The 18,176-nt window shown below is 40.5% G+C and overlaps 1 protein-coding gene across 2 annotated transcripts in view; it reads left to right on the top strand.

The window, feature by feature from the left end:
* The window catches only part of LHFPL6 (LHFPL tetraspan subfamily member 6), a 275,595-nt gene that overhangs the window by 35,592 nt on the left and 221,827 nt on the right, over window positions 1-18,176 (top strand). Inside the window, exon 3 of one of the 2 annotated variants that reach the window (XM_028161344.2) lies at window positions 11,609-11,780. The exons of the other annotated variant lie outside the window; for it this stretch is intronic. Within the exon in view, the coding sequence (XP_028017145.1) occupies window positions 11,609-11,730 (122 nt within the window). The 3' untranslated portion in view covers window positions 11,731-11,780. Of the gene's footprint in view, window positions 1-11,608; window positions 11,781-18,176 lie in introns of those variants that run through there. 2 annotated transcript variants of the gene reach the window in all.

Genomic DNA, 18,176 nt, shown 5'->3' with positions numbered 1-18,176 from the left:
TTATACTTTCAGTCAAATGGTTATGTGGTTGTACTAATGGGGATAAAGGATTCTTGTTTACTGAGTCTGATTGGATGAGAGGATAAAGAATGTAAACCATAAACTGCTGGTAAAAGAAATAATAGGGTTCTCCCAACATTGAACATTCCTCTTCAAGAGATAGGTTAATTTATTTAGCCTACTTCTTTAAACACTGAAAAGAAAAACAATAGTATGTGTCCCTGAGCATGGACACACACACACACACACACACACACACACACACACACACACACTGTTGTTACCAGACTGATAGTCGATATTACTTAAAATGAAACTGTCTTACATCTGCTATGGCTTTAATCACAATTAAATCGTTGTTGTCCACAAATGCTAATTGTGTGGCTATTTTCATGCTTAGCTCTTTGATTATCATTCTATCAGATAAGGTCCTACCCCCATCTCCTTTTTTCTTGAAATGTTTTTAATGAATCCTGGATATTTTAAATTATATAAATCTTCTCAGGTATGAAGGATTTCAGCTATTTAAATTTTGTGAGTTTGTATTTTGGAATGTAAAAGAAGTAATTGAGGGAAGTATACGTTTTCCTTGCTTCAAGTTCCTAAACCTTCCAAGAACATGTGAGGGAATGCAAGAGGCAAAACAAGGAACGATTTGCTTATTTTTATTGCTGAGAGTTTGATGCAACTTTGGCTTTCGTGTTCAGTTCCAAAAGAGGAGTTGGCAAATACAGAATGAACGACATGGCTTTTTGGTGAAGGAGGGTTTAGAGTCAGAGCCCCACTTTAGGTTTTAATCCTTAGCCTCTACTATTTAACCTGGTGAGCTTAACCTTACGGCTGTTTTGAGGACTTGGACTTTCATTTGATATGATGGGGAGACGTTGAAGGGTTTAAATATTGCAAAGTTATTGTTGTATTTGTTTTTTAGGTAGACCACCTTCATTAGAACAGATTTATACAGAGATATGATTCAGGGTAGGGGATCAGAATGAGATTAGTGTTCCATTTGGGTCAGAAAAGATGAGGGCACAACTAAAGCACCAATTGAAGTGGAGAAGAGGACTTAGATTTGAATCTAGGTAGGATTTCAATCATCGGAATAAGTCTGTGGTCATGTCCCCAATTAAAATAAGGAATTCAGGGGTAAAGAGACTGAAGGATTGATGACTTCAGTTTTGAACACTGCTGAGTTCTCAAAGTTCTGTCTTGCAAGCAGTCAGATATGTGATGGTCATGTTTGAAGGAGACATAGCCTGGCAAGACATAAATTTTGTACTTGTCAGTAAGTGGTGATGTTAAAGCTCTGTGAGTGAATGAGGTCATTCAGAAAGCATGTAGAAGCCAGTAGACCATTAAGCATAATATATGCCAAACTTGTAAGACATACAAACATGACTGTGCAAGAGTCCAGAAAAAGGAAAGATAAAAATAATTTTTTAAAAATGGAAAGGATGAAGAAAAGTTTAAAGGTAACAGATATGATGGGCCTTTGAAGGTGAGGAGAATTTTATTAATGGAAGAAAATTAAAATAATGATATCATTAATGTAAAATATTAAAGGTGGCTTCTAGGAAAAGAGAAAAGAATCTGCAAAGGTGAAAAATCCTGGGTGTGTTTGGTAAACTACACATGATAAAATTTTGCTGGAGTGATGTATACAAAGGAGTAAAGAAATATTAAACTTACCTGGCCAGTGTTGCTCAGTGGTGGAGCATCCTACAAACCAGGAGGTCATGGTTCGATTCCTAGTCAGGGCACATGCTTGGGTTGTGGGCTTGATCCCCCAGTAGGGATCAAGTAGGAGGCGTGCAGTAGGCCCAGTAGGAGGCGTGCAGGAGGCAGCGGATCAATGATTCTCTCTCACCATTGATGTTTCTAGCTCTCTCTCCCTCTCACTTCCTCTCTGAAATCAATAAAAATATATTTAAAAAATTAAGCTTCAAGGCTAAATTGGAGCCAGAACCTGCACATATGGGTTTTCATTATGACGTTATTATTTTTCTATGTAGATATTTTATAAACTTACAGAATTTTAAAGGGAAAGATACATGTGAGTATGTTTATCTCTCATCATTCTAGGCCATCTCCCTTCTAGACAGTCAGAACCACCCTGTACTTGAATAGGTGCTTAAGACTTCTGGAAGTTGTCCCATCTATTTTTTTTTTAATTCTATTTATTTGTCCCATCTATTTTACAAACTTTTAAATTGTTAACATTCTCATAACTTCATTATTTAAGCTTGTATTTTCTTCTAACTTCTGTTGTTTCTAGTTGGGTCCTCTGTATATACCAAAGATTAAGATATTAATTTATTAATAGCACTCTTTAGTGGTATTTTTTCAATCAGTTTTGAATCCACTTTACCATCTTGCCTTCCAATCTACATTTTCCCATTTTGACCACAAAGAACATTAACATTTGTCAAATATCTTGCAAAAATCAAGACACATTATGACTGTAGCATTTTGCTAACTTATCAAACCTAAACATGAGGTGAATTTAATGTAGCTTATCTTAGTGATATAGTTCTGCTTTCTGATAATCTCCTTCCTCTTGTGTAAGAGGTAATGATACATTGGTGAGCAAATCAAACATGATCTTTGGTTTCATGGATCTTACTCTATTAGGGTTTTAAATTTTCAAGCAGTAAGGAAGACCAGCATGGAAAATGTTTTCAAGCATCAATGAAAAGGATAACTGCTAAGATTGAGGAGACTGGGTGAGGGTTCAATAGAAAACCCTCTCTGTTTGATGAATCCTCCATCATTTTTTGATCTCCAGAACTGAGGTCACTGGATAAGGTCAACTCAGATTCTGGTCTGCTCTTGGGAAGCAAAGCAAGAGCCCTTTCGCGGAGGCTGTGTTGGCCTCTACCTAAACTTTATAGGATGAACAGTATTCAGGGAAAGGGTGGAAGCCAGAGCCTCGAGCTTGAGGTGGGCAGGAAGGAGTTTTGACTTAATGGCATCATGCAGTGGGAAAGTGAAATACAAAATACGAAAACAATGTCATAGCACTTTCCAAATTTAATTCTAGGATAATTTACTTTAGTTTCTAGGATGAAATACTCTATTTACAGAATTGTGAGAAAGTAACATAGCTTTTGGAAATTATTTGGATTTGCTTTTTGTATTTATATGAGCAGCTATGCATGGTGCTTTGCTCTCTTTACATAGTTTTTTGTTTGTTTTACATTTTTCTAAACTGAATTGAAATTGATACATAAACATTTTGAGAATTGAGTCAGTGGGTTATTGCCATGAGTAAACTGAGCAACTGTGTTCTGAAGTACCATGCTAATTCACCCAATGTTCATCCACCACAAAAGGATGTTTTTCCCGCCGAAGTTTATGTTGTATATCCTATTCTGGGGTTTTGGATAGGCTGTGTCAGCTTTGTATTGCTTTTCTTTCAACACTTTATGAGACACAAGATTTCCCATTCTCAAAAAAAAAAAAAAAGACAGAAAGAGATTTTGTTTGCGGCAATGGGCGCCCAATGCGGTGTGCAGATGATGTTTTACTGAGTTGTACACTTGAAACCTGTATGGTTTGTTATGGATTGGGGTTACTGGCTGGGACCTTGGCTCTTTTTGTTGATGCAGAAAAGATTTTAAGTTCAATGGAAATGAAAGGAAAGCAAAATGGGTTTCATTGAAGATACATTACAAACACAAAGAGTGGACCAGTTGAGAGAAAGAGAGAGAGAGAGAGAGAGAAAGAGAGAGAGAGAGAGAGAGAGAGCGAGAATGGCCGGGCTGCTTACATGCCAAATGAAGAGCTGGCCAGTGGAGAGAGACAATGGTGGGGCTGCTGTCAGCTCACTGGGAATTCAGAGAAAAGGGGGCCTTGGGGCCAGGTTCAGGGGGTTAGCCTGGGATGGGCTGCAGCTGCCCATTGCTCCCCTGGTTGCAAATCTCATGGGGTCCTTTAGAGGTTGGGGGATAACTGCCTGTGGGGGAAGGGAAGAGGAAAGGGAATGGCATGGGGGTGCTCCTTGGAGTTAGAGCACACTGAGAGAGAGAGAGAGAGAGAAAGAGAGAGAGAGAGAGAGAGGGAGAGAGAGGGAGAGAGAGAGAGAGAGGTAGAACCCAGAACTCGTGGGCTTAAAAGAGAGATTTTCTGGGTGGGGCCTTTCATTTGCATTCAGGGATGATTGACAGAAGCTATCTTTCTTCTGGGCATGCCCTTACCCATAATGCATACAGAAAAACCCACAGGGGTGGAGAGGTCAAAACTGAAATGCAAATTTTATTACAATTAGTCCAGGGCCCTAGTACAGTCGCGTTGACATTGAAGGCATGTCATTTTCCTCTGAGCTTGTGCCAAGAACCGGCTGGTCCTGAACCTGCCTGGTGGACTGCTGGCTGGGTGCGCCCATAGAGAAGAGGTGTGAAGGCTGTGTTGGCCTATCTCTGTTCAGGACCCCAGGGCAGGCCTCACCCCAGCCCCTCAAGTCTAACTTCCTACCTAACAGTTTTGCAAACCAATATCACCCTAATAAATTCAATAATAATAAAAAAAGATTTTCCATTCTCTGTTGTTACAAAAAATATAAAAATACATCCCACCTATTTCAAAAAAACATATGAATGTCTGGAAGTTTTCTCTACCTTATGCTAGTTTCTTGTTTAAAATTTATTAACTTTTGGCTTTTATGATTTAATGCTGGCAAGAAAAAATCACTCTCAACAAAGTAATTAAGGCCATTGTTTTAGTTCTTGTAGTGGAAAGAAAAGTTCTATTAATGAAGCATTCTCATTATTAAGGAATAGAAGTTGGTAAATATTTTCCTGTAAAGGGCCAGATAGTAAATATTTTTGCTTTGTTAAAAGCACTCAACTCTGTCTTTGGGGTGAGAAAAAAGCCATAAACAATTTATAAATGAATGGGAGTGACTGTGTTCCAATGAAACTTTATTTACAAAAACAAGCATCTGACAACATTTGGTTTCTGCTTTGTTGTTTGCTGGCCACAGTTCTAGAACAGGAGTTGGAAAACTATGGCACTTGGGCCAAATCTGACCTGAGACCTGTTTTTGTATGCCATAGAGCTAAAAATGGTTCTCACGGTTTTAAACAGTTCTTGAAGAAGGAGATTTTAAGTTCAATGGAGGAGGAGGAGGAGGAGCCTAGGAGGAGGAGGAGAAGGAGGAGGAGCCTAGAAGGAGAAGGAGGAGGAGGAGTCTAGGAGGAGGAGGAGGAGGAGGGGAAGGAGGAGGGGGAGGAGGAGGAGGAGGAGCCTAGGAAAAGGAAGAGGAAGAGGAGGAGGAGCCTAGGAGGAGAAGGAGGAGGAGGAGTCTAGGAGGAGGAGGAGGGGAAGGAGGAGGGGGAGGAGGAGGAGGAGGAGGAGGAGGAGGAGGAGGAGGAGGAGGAGCCTAACAGGAGGAGGAGGAGGAGCCTAACAGGAGGAGGAGGAGGAGGAGGAGGAGGAGGAGGAGGAGGAGGAGGAGGAGGAGGAGGAGGAGGAGGAGGAGCCGCCGCCTAGTGGTCAGAGCTTTGGCCCATGCACCGAAAGGTCTCGGGTTTGATTCAGGTCACAGGCACATACCTGGGTTTCAGGTTCAATCCCCATCCCCTGTCAGGGTGGGTTCGGGAGGCAACCAATTGATGAGTCTCTTTAACATCAATGTTTCTCTCCTCCCACCTCCTTTCACTCTTTCTAAAAATCAATGGAAAAAATATCCTCTGCTAAGGATTAAAAAAGAGGGGAAAAGATGGAAGGGTGGAGAGGAGGAAGAGAAGTGACAGAGACCTTATGTGGCCTGCAAAGCCTAAAATATTTACTGTTTGGAGTTTTATGGAAAATGTCTAATGAGTCTTGCTCTAAAAGACTGTATAAACAAAATTAATTTTAAACTGTAATAAAGAATAAATGTAAATTATTCTCTTATCTTGAAAAAATTTTAAGTGGGAATATAAAACACAATTATGTATTCCTTCTTACTTCTGTGCCTCAAGTTTGCATCTCCACAACTTTATTTGTGACAGAGCATATTCTATCAATGTGACCTTTTCAATAATTGAAATGTTGTTCATTGCTAGCAAAAATATATTAGTTCACATTTAAATCAGTGCTTACTATGTGAAAGGCACCATGATAAGTGCTTAACATCCATCTTCTTACAAGGATTCTAGGAGGTAGCTGTGTTTATAAATCCTAGGTTTAAGGCTGAAGAGATTAAGATACAGAGAAGTTAAGTAACTTGTCCAAGGTAACAAAGCCAGTTAATGGCAAAAATTAAATTTGAACTCAGGTTTTGTACAACTTGTCCTCAAGTAGAGGTCACATTCAATTTTCCTTCAGTGCCTTTCAAAGTGAACTTTTATTCATTAATCTCATAAACTTCTTGTAAGTGATACTATAGATAACATATATTGAGAGTCATTGAGACACTATTTCTGCTCTCTATGGGTTTATTTTCTTAAAATGATGCTTGAAGTATAGCTATTAGAAAAATCAGTTGCCTTGATAAAATATAAGGGAAAAGGAGGAGCTAGAAAATTAGCAGCCAAATGTTAATTTGTTCTTGTCTACAGCTAAATACAGTTTCCATCCTCTTAAGGTGGTGAGCAATTCCATTTGAGGACTTTCTCCTTTTTCTTTCTTGCCTTTCCAACTGTCACACACTGACACTTTGAGCTTGAAAAAGCTTATACTTGATATAAAAAGTATTTATAGTGTCTCAAGTTCCCAGAAAACCCCTTTTTGTATTGGTTTGTGTTTCAGGTGTATTTTGGGGGTGTAATAGTTTAAAAATTGAGTTAAAATATAAACAAAATGGCCTTATAGCTTTTCTATTGATTTGGATCGTTTTGTTTGGCATCAAGCTTTCTCATCACACATTTGTTATTCCTCACCATTCCTCCAGGAGCTGGTTTGGGCCTGGCATCCTCACACACAGTGGGCTGGAACTCATTAGACCTGGGAGCCCCAGTGTTGGTGGTTCAGGCAATGAGTCAACAGGACTGGAATTTGTTCACTTCAGAGTGGTAATTCTTATGCAAATAGTTCTCAGATTTTGAAAAGAAGGGCCTGTCAGCTTCATACTTTCAAATGGACTCTGCCAGAAATTTACAAGAGTTTTTATCAGATTATATAGAATGCTCTTTTATAAAAATCAAATGTTCATTCAGAAATAAACCAATAAAGGCAGACTGAAAAAACCCCCACCATTCCCACCAAAATCTCATTCGAACTACCTATCACTTCTCTACTCTGATTCTTTAGTCATTTTCCCCTCATTCAGTAGCTTCTTTTTTGCTGTCTTGATACTTGTGCCAGCATTTTATCTTATTGTACCAACTACACAAATAAAACCCACAACACCAAAATTAGATTTGGAGCTTTATTTTGTAGCATTTAAGTACTGTATTATCATATGTAACTTACAGTAAACTTGAACTCAGAATTTAAAAAACCCTCTTTTTTACCATAGTTTTTAGAAATAATACTCTCCTTGATATAAGCCGGATTGCTTTCTTAAATGAATACTTTATCACTCTATGATATGTTGTAATTTAATTTAATTTCTCTATTTTTTCTTTCTGGGTTTATCTCCATTCTGGATATGGGATGAGTTGGATGGCAAGCTTATTTCAGGACTTGTTTTATTTTAAGCAATGGTATCTAATGTTTTTTATTCCTCACCTGAGGATATGTTTATGATTGATTTGAGAGAGAGAGAGAGAGAGAGAGAGAGAGAGAGAGAGAGAGAGAGATGAGATAGAAAAATCTATTGATTGTCTCCCATACATGCCCTGACCGGGATCAAACCCACAACCTAGGTATGTGTTTTGGCAGGGAATCAAACCTGCAAAGTTATTGGGGTACAGGTACACCAACCAAGCCACCAGGACAGGTCAAGCAATGGCATCTTTTCAATAGCATCCGTTATTCTGATCTTGGAAGTATTCTTAGGACATTGGAATGTGGAAGAAGTGTTTATGCCCTGGGATTGCCACTCATCTAGAGCGGTTTGTCTGTGAGAATCTTTAATTTATTGCCCTTTATTTTACTTACTAGTAGCCCGGTGCACGAAATTCGTGCGCAGGGGGGGAGTGTCCCTCAGCCCAGCCTGCACCCTCTCCAAACTGGCAGTCAGACATCCCTCTTGCAATCTGGGACCGCTGGCTCCTAACTGCTCACCTCCCTGCCTGCCTGATCACCCCAAACTGCCTCTGCCTGCCTGATCACCCCTAACTGCCCGTCCCCTGCTGGCCTGATCTTGCCCCCAACTGCCCACCCTGCCAGCCTGATTGCCCCCAACTGCCCTCCCCTCCTGGCCTGATTGCCCCTAACCACCTCTGCCTCAGCCCCACCACCATGGCTTTGTCCAGAAGGTCTCCTGGAAGGTCTCCCGGTCTAATTAGCATATTACCCTTCTATTAGTATAGATTATTGAAGGACACTAGTTAAACAATATCAGGATATAAAAAGGTGTATATATAGGCAGGTTTACAGAATCTTGCCCCAATAGGATTTTTGTTTTCATTTTGTCACATTTAGAGTTAGTATACTGCCCAATTTCGAGATAAAAATTGTTCACTGGCAGAGTATTGAAGTGGTATTCTTAACTTATTATACACACAGGCTTTATCTATAATAATAAAAGCATAATATGCTAATTGGACTGGACATCCTTCTGGACGTCCTTCCTTCCGGACAAAGCCACAGAGGCAGCAGAGGCGGCAGAGGTCCCTGGTCGCGGTGGCAATGTTGGTGGGTGGGGGCCGCAGCAGAGGCGGCAGAGACCCCCAGCCGCGGCGGCAGTGAGTGGCGGCCGGGGCCAAGGCCCTTGCACGAATTTTGTGCATCGGGCCTCTAGTATTTAAATAAATATATTTAATCTTTCATCAGTACTTCTGTTTCTTAAGGTCCAAACTCAGTTCACTTGCCCATGGTTAGATGCTTTTAATTTGTTTTACACTTCCCAAAGACCACCAAAATAGTGCTTTTTTATGAGTCACATTTGGTGTCACAGTAATTGTTTTTGATGAACACTTCACCTCTAGGTGGGGTGGATGGTTATAGGTGAGGCATTACAAGCAGTATCCAGGACCATTATTTAGTGCTCTTTTGTTTTCTACTGCATGGGCCACGCATTGCAGTTTAGAAATATGAAGATGCACAGATACTTGTTGCTCTGGTCCAGTCTGGATGACACAGTCTAGATCGGTTGGGTATAGATAGATAGACAGATAGGTATTTGATATTCATTTTTTTCCTTTACTGCCTTCATTTGGAAGGAATCCAAAGAGTTCACCTCATTTAAACCTGGCAGTAAGCTTTACCATTTTTTAAAAAATCAAATACTCCTTATTAAGCATTCTATATTTATAATGGTATACTAGGTGCTATATTCAGAGTATACAAAATAGAGTTTATTCCTGGCCTTGGCAACTTATCTGCTGATTTGGCTAAACATGTGCTATATTTCTAAAAAACAAACAAAAACTTCTCCAGAGGAAAACAGGTAGGAATTTCCTGGCTTAATGGCTCTCCATGGCAGAAAGCTTCCAATGCAATGATAATTGCAACCTATATTTACTGAGTGCTCCCCATGGGCCTGGCATGGGCCTAGGAGGCTGACATACATATTACACACGTTGGGTTGCCTTTTGGAAATATACAACAAGTGTCTGTGCTCTTACTGGACAGCCCTGGGGACAGTGTCTATTACCATCACTTCCCAGGAGAACAAGCAGAGGTTCTGAGGAGAAAAGGAACATGTCATTTCTAACTCTTAATTTTGTTTCCAATCTGAGTTAGCTGTTAATATTTTTTGACCTTAAATTGTGACTATATTGTTAACCAGGAATAATAAAATATAGAGTCATGACAATGGCTTAATAAAGATCTGTTGAGGAGCAAGAACCTCCCAATCACCTTAAGAAATGCTGCTCCTGGGAAAGTGGAAATGATATTCCAAGTCCCCTACCTCCCCTTTGCCTGTGTTTCATTCTTATTAGCTAAGAAGCCTTAAAATATGCAACCACGCTGCTCTTGAGAATGCTCTATATTGCTGACTTGTAAGCTTTACCTGCTAAGGATATTTTTGGTTCCTTGTATCATTATCTAACACCTATATTGAAATGTATGAGTCAACCTGTACCAGGCTCATTTATTCTAGTCACTTATTCTAGTGCCCTTCCTAATATTTTTCTTTATACAGTTAGAATTGTGTTTGCTTTTTCCCCTCTGCACAAAGATATCTTTCTGTATTTTGTTTCTATCATCAGCAGATTTAGTGACTTGATGGAGAATGGACTAACACAGAAGGGGTTTTCTTTTTTGATTCATCTTTCTACTTTTCTGCTATTTACATGATTTAAAGTTATTAGAATTTCATCCTGGTTTTAATTTTTACGTCATCCTGATTTTAATTTTTCATTTACTTTTCCTTTCATTTTGGTCACTATTGCTTTGCTGGATAATTCAGAGATGGTGTGTGTGTGTGTGTGTGTGTGTGTGTGTGTGTGTGTGTGTGGTATTGCCCTATGACCTTCATGACTCATTTAATGAGGAACTAAAAAAATATTATTACTCCTACTATATTCATTTTTAGTTAGCAGTCATCTTTCTGCATAAAATATTTTTTCATAGAATACCCTCTATTTCCCCTCTATGAAAATTTATTTTTCCCTTGATGTGTGGGGACAAATTACATTCATAAAAGCCATTAATGGTAATGGGAAAAGTGTAAATCTTTGATGCATTGAAAACAAGTGGCAGCCTGGTGGGTCTTTTTTCCTATCTTACCTATCAGATTTTGTTTGGCAGCATGTGGTATACGTTGGTTAAAGTGCCCTTCTTCATATTTTTCTTTATACAGTATGCACAGGGTGTATTCATGCACACATACACGCACACACAAGTGTGGTCTTAGAAAATTAACCTTTTGCACTCGGATGTCGAGTGTGACTCGACACGGTTAGCATTGGTAGCAGCTCGTATGTCGAGCCACACTCGACACGTAGTTTCACCGCGGGGGGGAAGGGGGATTTTTGTCTATTTTTCCAGTATCTTTTCTTGTTTTCATTAGCATGAAAGGACAAGTAAAATATAAATGCCGTCTCAACTGATGCCAAAAAAAGAAAAAATGAAAAACCGATAAGTATGTGAAATTTATTAGGAAACTAGTACATGATCTTGTTGGAGAATTCAGAGTTATTATCCACTAACTTAGAGCAACGTTTAGATGGAAAGCTCCATATAATCACACTTCACCCTAACAAAAAACACAAAGATTGTGTTGTTTGTTCTAACAGAAAAATCAAAGGAGGAAGAAGAGAGACGATTTACATTTGCGAAACATGTGAATGTAAACCAGGTCTTCATGTGGGTGAATGTTTCAAAAAATATCACATCATGAAAAATTATAGAGATTAAAATTACTCTTTGAATGTATCAATAATTTGAAATATAAAAAAATCCAAATAAATAAGTTTGTATGAAAAGAAACTCCAGTTTTTTATTCTACTGCTGCGCTTTGTAAAATCTGGGGTATTTAAAAAATTAAATCCTGAGTAGAATAAAGGAATCGAGAAAAAAGCAAGCTACTGCAAAGGGTTAAGAGTCTAACATGTGATTCTTTTTTTCATAGTGAGCCTGACTCTCCATCTGAGTCCTTGGTTTCTCCTTCCTACGTATTTCCACCACACCTGGACTCCCAGCATGGCACTTCTCACACTGGAAGAGGATTACTCTTTGTTGGTATCCCCATGAGAGTAGGAACTGATTTGGTTTGCCCTCCTCTGCATCTTCAATACTCTACACAATGCATCGTCCATGTGGGTGCTCAATAAGATTTTATTGCATAATAAATGGATGAGTGCATGGACAAAAAAACAAAGTGTCTACTAATTCTACCTGGGCAATACTCTAATCCTATATAATAAAAGAGAAACATGTAAATTGACTGTACCTCCGCTACACTCACAAGCCAATCAGGAGTATGCAAATTAACCTGACAAAGATGGTGGGTTAATTTGCATACGCAGGCACCAAGCGGCCTAGGACCCGGGAACATCCTCAAGACCCAGGCAGCTCCTAGCCTGTAGGCCCGCGCATAGGCCCTGAGCCGCCGGGGTCCCAGAACACCCCCGGCCACTCCGGGCCTACAGGTGCAGGCGCCCCACGACCACTTGCATGTGCGCCAGCGCCAAGTGGCGGCCTGGGTCCACGCCCTCAGCCCGGCACCCACAACGTGAGGCTGGCTGCCGGCCTTGGGGGCTGCCAGCCTTGGGGGTGTGCAGAGACCCAGCAGTCGGCGCGCAGCCCGGGGTCTCCGCATGCCCCCAAGCCTGGCACCCACAACGCGGGGCTGGCTGCCGGCCTCGGGGCATGCCCCCCCAGGTGGCAGGGACACATCCCTAGCCCAGTGGACATAACACAGGGGGTCCTCTGCACATGAGTTGCAGAGGAAACACCTTTTCTTTTTTTTAAAATATATTTTATTGATTTTTTTACAGAGAAGAGGGGAGAGGGATAGACAGTCGGAAACATCGATGAGAGAGAAACATCGATCAGCTGCCTCCTGCACACTCCTGACTGGGGATTTGCCCCCAACCAAGGTACATGCCCTTAACAGGAATCAAACCTGGGACCTTTCAGTCTGCAGGTCGACGCTCTATCCACTGAGCCAAACCAGTTCAAGCATAAACACCTTTTCTGACCGCTCATTGGCTAAGCTCCCTGTATGCCACCAGTTGCAGTGTTCTTGGTAACTTGGGTTATAAGACTCCAAGAAGGTGATCTAGGGTTTTTCCACCTCACTCCTGGAGGAAAAAACGAAGGTCCGCTGCTGGAGGGCTAAGAAATGTCATATCCTGCCCTGGCCGGTTTGGTTCAGTGGATAGAGCCTTGGCCTGCCGACTGTAGAGTTCATGTTTGATTCTGATCAAGGGCATGTACCTAGGTTACAGGCTCCTCCCTGGCTGGGGCCCAGGTCAGGGCTCATGCAGGAGGCAACCAATCAAAGTGTCCCTCTCACATAGATGTTTCTCTCTGTCTCTCCCTCGCTCTTCCACATTCTCTAAAAAATCAATGGAAATATATCCTCAGGTGAGGATTAAAAAAAAAAAAAGAAAGAAATTTCATATCCTATGAAAGACACATCTTGAAAACACCTAAAGAAAGTTGTCATTTTTTCATGGTGAAGGAACTAGAGTCCGTGTTGATGAAAACACCTTGGTGATTGTGGTGGCTGGCAGTGACTGCAGCAGCGGGGTGATGGGGGTGGCGCCTTCCCCTGATCAGCCCAGTCACCTCCTGCAGAGGGAGGCCAGACTGCGGCTTAGGCCCACTTCCCACAGAAGGCTCCCAGTCTGTGAGAAGGGGCAGGCTGGGCTGAGGGAACCATCCCTCCGTGCATGAATTTTGTGCACTGGGCCACTAGTGCTAAAATAAATATGTGAATTGTTGGATAAATATTTGTTTTTATTTATAATGTATAGGATATAGTTTGGGAAATGAAAAGAATATGGAATTTGAAGTCAGAATGTTTGGACCAACCTCATCCTGCCAATTACTGGCTTTGAGTTTTAGAAAGTTTCTTAAAGTCTTCATCCTCAATTTTCTCATCTGTAGCATAGAGAGAATAGTTCCTAACTAGAGGTTGCTGTGAGAATCAAATGAGATCACATATTCACTTTTATTCAACAAACATTTACTATTTACTCATTGCTGGGTTCTGTGCTAAGGTCTGAGGACTCCACTCCTCTTGCCCTGAAATTCATAGACTGTGAGACTTCTAAAGTACACCAAAGTCAAGGAGATAGTGTTAGCAATGTTTATTCTGATGCTGTAGATTTAGGGAGCACCTGAGATCCCTGGGATATGTCGTTGCTGCAGGTTCAGGAGGTTGGGGAACAAGTATTAATGCAGGATGATAAGGGCCCCTATCTTGGCATTTTGAAAGTCTGATGGAAACATAAGGAGGGAGCCATCAGTTAGAACTGGGGTGAGAAGATTAGGTGGGCAAAGCTTCCTGGAAGGGGGTCATCTGGGTCCTGAAGAGTGGAGTGGATTTACCAGGCAGTAAAAGTGTGAAAAACCTTTGGTCAGAGGGAGGAACATGGATATGGAGAAGGGCTAGCTCAAGTGTAGAGAATTAGTAAGGCAGAGGAAGAGGAAGGATGGAAAGAGAGGAGGCAAGAGTACCCACCTGGAGGCAATTGGTCATGTTTGTCAAGTTAAGACCATAGAGCCAACATGGCATCATGAGGTTTAGCAGAGGTGTTAGGTGATACTTGTAAAACTGCTTTGAAAATAGCCAAATGCTGTATCATGTTAGGTAATTTCCATAACTTAAAGTAGATTGTGCTTGAATATTCCCAAGAAATAAATGAAAGGAATAAGACTGTAGGTGAAAGGCAGGTTTTTAGACTTTGGAGTCAAACAGCAGGAATTGAATTCTGGACCCACTAGAAGGATTTCACTTACTACCTATATAGCTTTGAGAAAATGTATTTACCTTCTGAATCTTAGCTTTCTTATGTACAGAGTGGAGGTAATCAATACTATCTCATAGAATAATTGTGAAGGTGAAATTAGGTCATTATTTAATTCATTGATACACCATTTTTTGGCACAGCATTCAATTTGATGTTAACAGGAGGTTTTTTGCTAACTTATCGTTATTAATAATGTTGATTTTTGAGCTCATATAAACTTGCCTAGAAAACAACTTAGTGGAATTGGACAGTTATCATGTCAATAGATTGCCAAGTGTCTTTTCTCCTGTGTGGTATTCTGATGCCTTTTTAGACTAGAAGCTCATTTGGTTTTGTGGGTGGCAGAGATTACCAGTTGTCTGATTGGACGATGCTCTGAGAGAATGTAGAGGGTATTTAGTAAAGAGTGGGAAGGGTTTTCTTAAATGTTTAAAAATTAAAAAGTCAAAGAAATATTTTCTTTCTAGGGAAGACAAGATGGGGGACTTACTTAGTAACTGTCCAAAGATTTAGTTTAACAAAACATATTGAATATATTTGAGAAGGTTTTCTTGACTCAAGCAGTTGTATGTAGGTAGCTTTCTGTGTGACTGCACCATGCAGTGACCATCTGCAGCACAGCACTCATCACATTTCACCTCCTCTACTGGTTTTGGAGTTTCTTATGGTGGGGACATTGTCTTTATCTCATTTCCTGCTGCCTGGAGCAGGGATACAATTGGCTTTCAATAAATTCTTTCATCTTCATAGTTATTCTATGAGACTAATTTTCCTTGCTAGAAAGGAATGACACAGGAAGGGCGGGTTTAAGGAGCTCCATGTCATTGCTCTGGGAATTTGTAGTGTCCTTTTTGATTAGTCTAATTCTGACTCTGTGCCCTAGTTTGGATATTGTTTGTGAGATTGAAGTTCCCTCTTGAGTCCTATCTGCATTCACATCTTGTTTCCTGTCCATTAGGCTAGTCACAATAGAATACAGACACTGTCTCTGAATCCCAGCCTGAGGAATGGAGCCAGTGGGCCTCTACTGCGTTTGTTGGGTATTGGCCTTCCTGGGAAGACAGCTCCACCTGTACCTGGAGGAGAAGCATTGGGTATTTCCTTGGCCTTCAAGCTGCTATCTCCCTTGCTGCTAATTGTCCCTGAGACTTCCAGCACCTGCTGCTGTTACTGTGCTTGGTCTGCTCAATGAACCTCCTCTCAGCACCTGTATCGGAACCTGTTTCTCAGCACATCTCCAATGGGAGTTGTGTCCAAACACTGGCCCCTTCTAGACTGTTTTGTCCAATTAAACTTGAGTGGACCAAAATCCAAATCATAATTACAGTAAATGAACAGAAATTTCACAGAATGAAATGGTTCATAAAATATTCGTCATTTCCAAGAAGGGTTTTTAAAAAGGTCAACTTTGTTTAAACATATGCAAATAGGGTAGCATTTAGAGATTAGAAACCATCATTTAAGAAAATGATAGGTTCTGTCCTTCCTAAAATAGGGCAACCTGCCTATTGGGGAAGAGAGTGAGGTAGATCAAGGGTTTCCATTCTCTATAGTATTTATGCACACTAAACTTATTGCCAGATATTTCCTTTATTTTATATGTCAGCATGGAACTTAAGCCAAAACTTGTATCAGATCTGTTTTTCTGAAGAAAGTTATTGTGGCTCTTTTTATGGCATTATGCCCTGCCATTTAGTAAACAGAGGAGGTAAATGATTTTGGAGAAAGTGCTATCTGTGAAAATAAAATATTTCAGCATTATGAGAGGATGTTGAATGATGAAAAATTATATTATACAGATGAGAGGCAACTTTCAAGCATATATTGTTAACATGTTTTTGAACTTTTGGGTGGATGGCTGAGAAAGGGAAATTGACATTGATTTTGGTATCTCCTCTATTCCAGTCACTGAATGGACATTATCACATTATCTCATTCAGTTTTTACAACAATCCCCTGCCCCTGTTAGGCAGGAATTATTATCCCTAATGAACTGGAGATTGGGTAACTTGTCTAAGACCCCACAGCTCATCTATAAAGCCTGGTGGTTTCACTCTCTATAAGATCAGTATTTTAATATTCATACTAATACCTTCATTAACTCAACTATGTGGTAGGAATAGATTGTTCTTATTAATTGAAATTTCTAACCACTAATATCAATTTATTGTCTTCTCTTTACAGAGGAATGCAAACAAATTGGTTTGCTTAACAGAGAGCTCTGGTTTTCAAGGTCTTACTTATTCAAAAGTTACCCTTCACTTATCTGATTCTGCCAAATATGTCAGACAGACAAGGATGAGAACGGAAAGGAATTAGAACACTTCTGGGCCCTGACTCTAATTTAATTCAGCATTGTCATCGTTATCAGTTTCCTGAATAAGAGTAAAATAGCTAATGTTCTATTGTGATATTTAAGTTTAGAATTTTGAAGGAGTCAAAAGCTAAATAACTTTCTGCTGTGAATAACTTTCCATTTCTGATACAAGAGCAAAGGTAATTATTTACCCCACATCTCTATTTGGCCCTTGACTAGAAAACTAAATTCCCTCTGAACAACTTCTCTCCCCTCTGGAATCCTGGATCCATAGCATATTTAAGTATTGTCCTGGGCATATGAGGGATACAAAGATTCATATGCTGTGCTGTCAAAGAATTTACAACCTTCCAGCATTCAACTAAGTGTAAACGAAACCTGTATGAAGCAATTACCATAATAGAAACACATGCAAGATGCTCAGAGAAAAGGCTCTAGGAAGGAGGTGTGAGTGGAAGGGACGGCTGCATGCCTACTGGAGAAGAGTCATAGAGTTCCCAGTAGTTGCCACCTTATAAAACAATAAACTTTCTATCCATGTCTTTGCATCTGGATTCGTGGGGGATGGGGGAGCCTCTAGAAACCCCAGGATCATTGTCCTTTCTCTTCCAAAAAAGGCTGGCAACAGATCAGAATCAGGAAACAAGTAAGCCCAGCACAGCAGCCTAGATAGGATTTCAATAGGTAGGGAAGAGGGAAAGAAAATAACATTTCAAAGGCATAGAGATGTGAAAGAGCAGGTCTGTTTGGGTGATAATTCCAGTGTGATGTGACTGAAGAAGTTTGAAGTGATGCTGTAGAAATGACGAAAAGGAAAGATTGGGGCCACATGATGGAGCATTTTGAATCCCACACTAAGCTGTTCAGAACATCTGTAGGCAACTGGAGCTGTTAAAGTATTTGAGGTGGAGAACGATAAATCTGACATGCATTTTGGTAAAATAATGATGTGATTTGCTAAGAAAATTACTTTAGTGACTAAGAATGTATTAAAGAAACAAAAGAATGAGGAAAGGAGACATTTTAGAGGACAAATGATGAAGCCTTTTACTAATGGAATGCAGAAAGAACTGGGGAAAACACACACAGTGGGGCAAAAGTAGGTTTATAATTGTTTGTATGGAAAATAATACAATCCTATATAATAAAGAGGTAATATGCAAATTGACCATCACTCCAACACACAAGATGGCCACCCCCATGTGGACACAAGATAGACACCACAAGATGGCAGGCAGGGGAGGGCAGTTGTGGGTGATCAGGCCAGCAGGGGAGGGCAGTTGGGAGAGACCAGGCCTGAAAGGGAGGGCAGCTGGGGGCGATCAGGCCTGCAGGGGAGGGCAGTTAGGGGCAATCAGGCTGGCAAGGGAGGGCAGTTAGGGGTAACCGGGCCAGCAGGG

Source organism: Eptesicus fuscus, chromosome 8, assembly GCF_027574615.1.
Source record: "Eptesicus fuscus isolate TK198812 chromosome 8, DD_ASM_mEF_20220401, whole genome shotgun sequence".
Classification (NCBI taxonomy): domain Eukaryota; kingdom Metazoa; phylum Chordata; class Mammalia; order Chiroptera; family Vespertilionidae; genus Eptesicus; species Eptesicus fuscus.
Note: the sequence above shows the minus strand (reverse complement) of the source record. Positions and strands in the feature narration are given on the sequence as shown.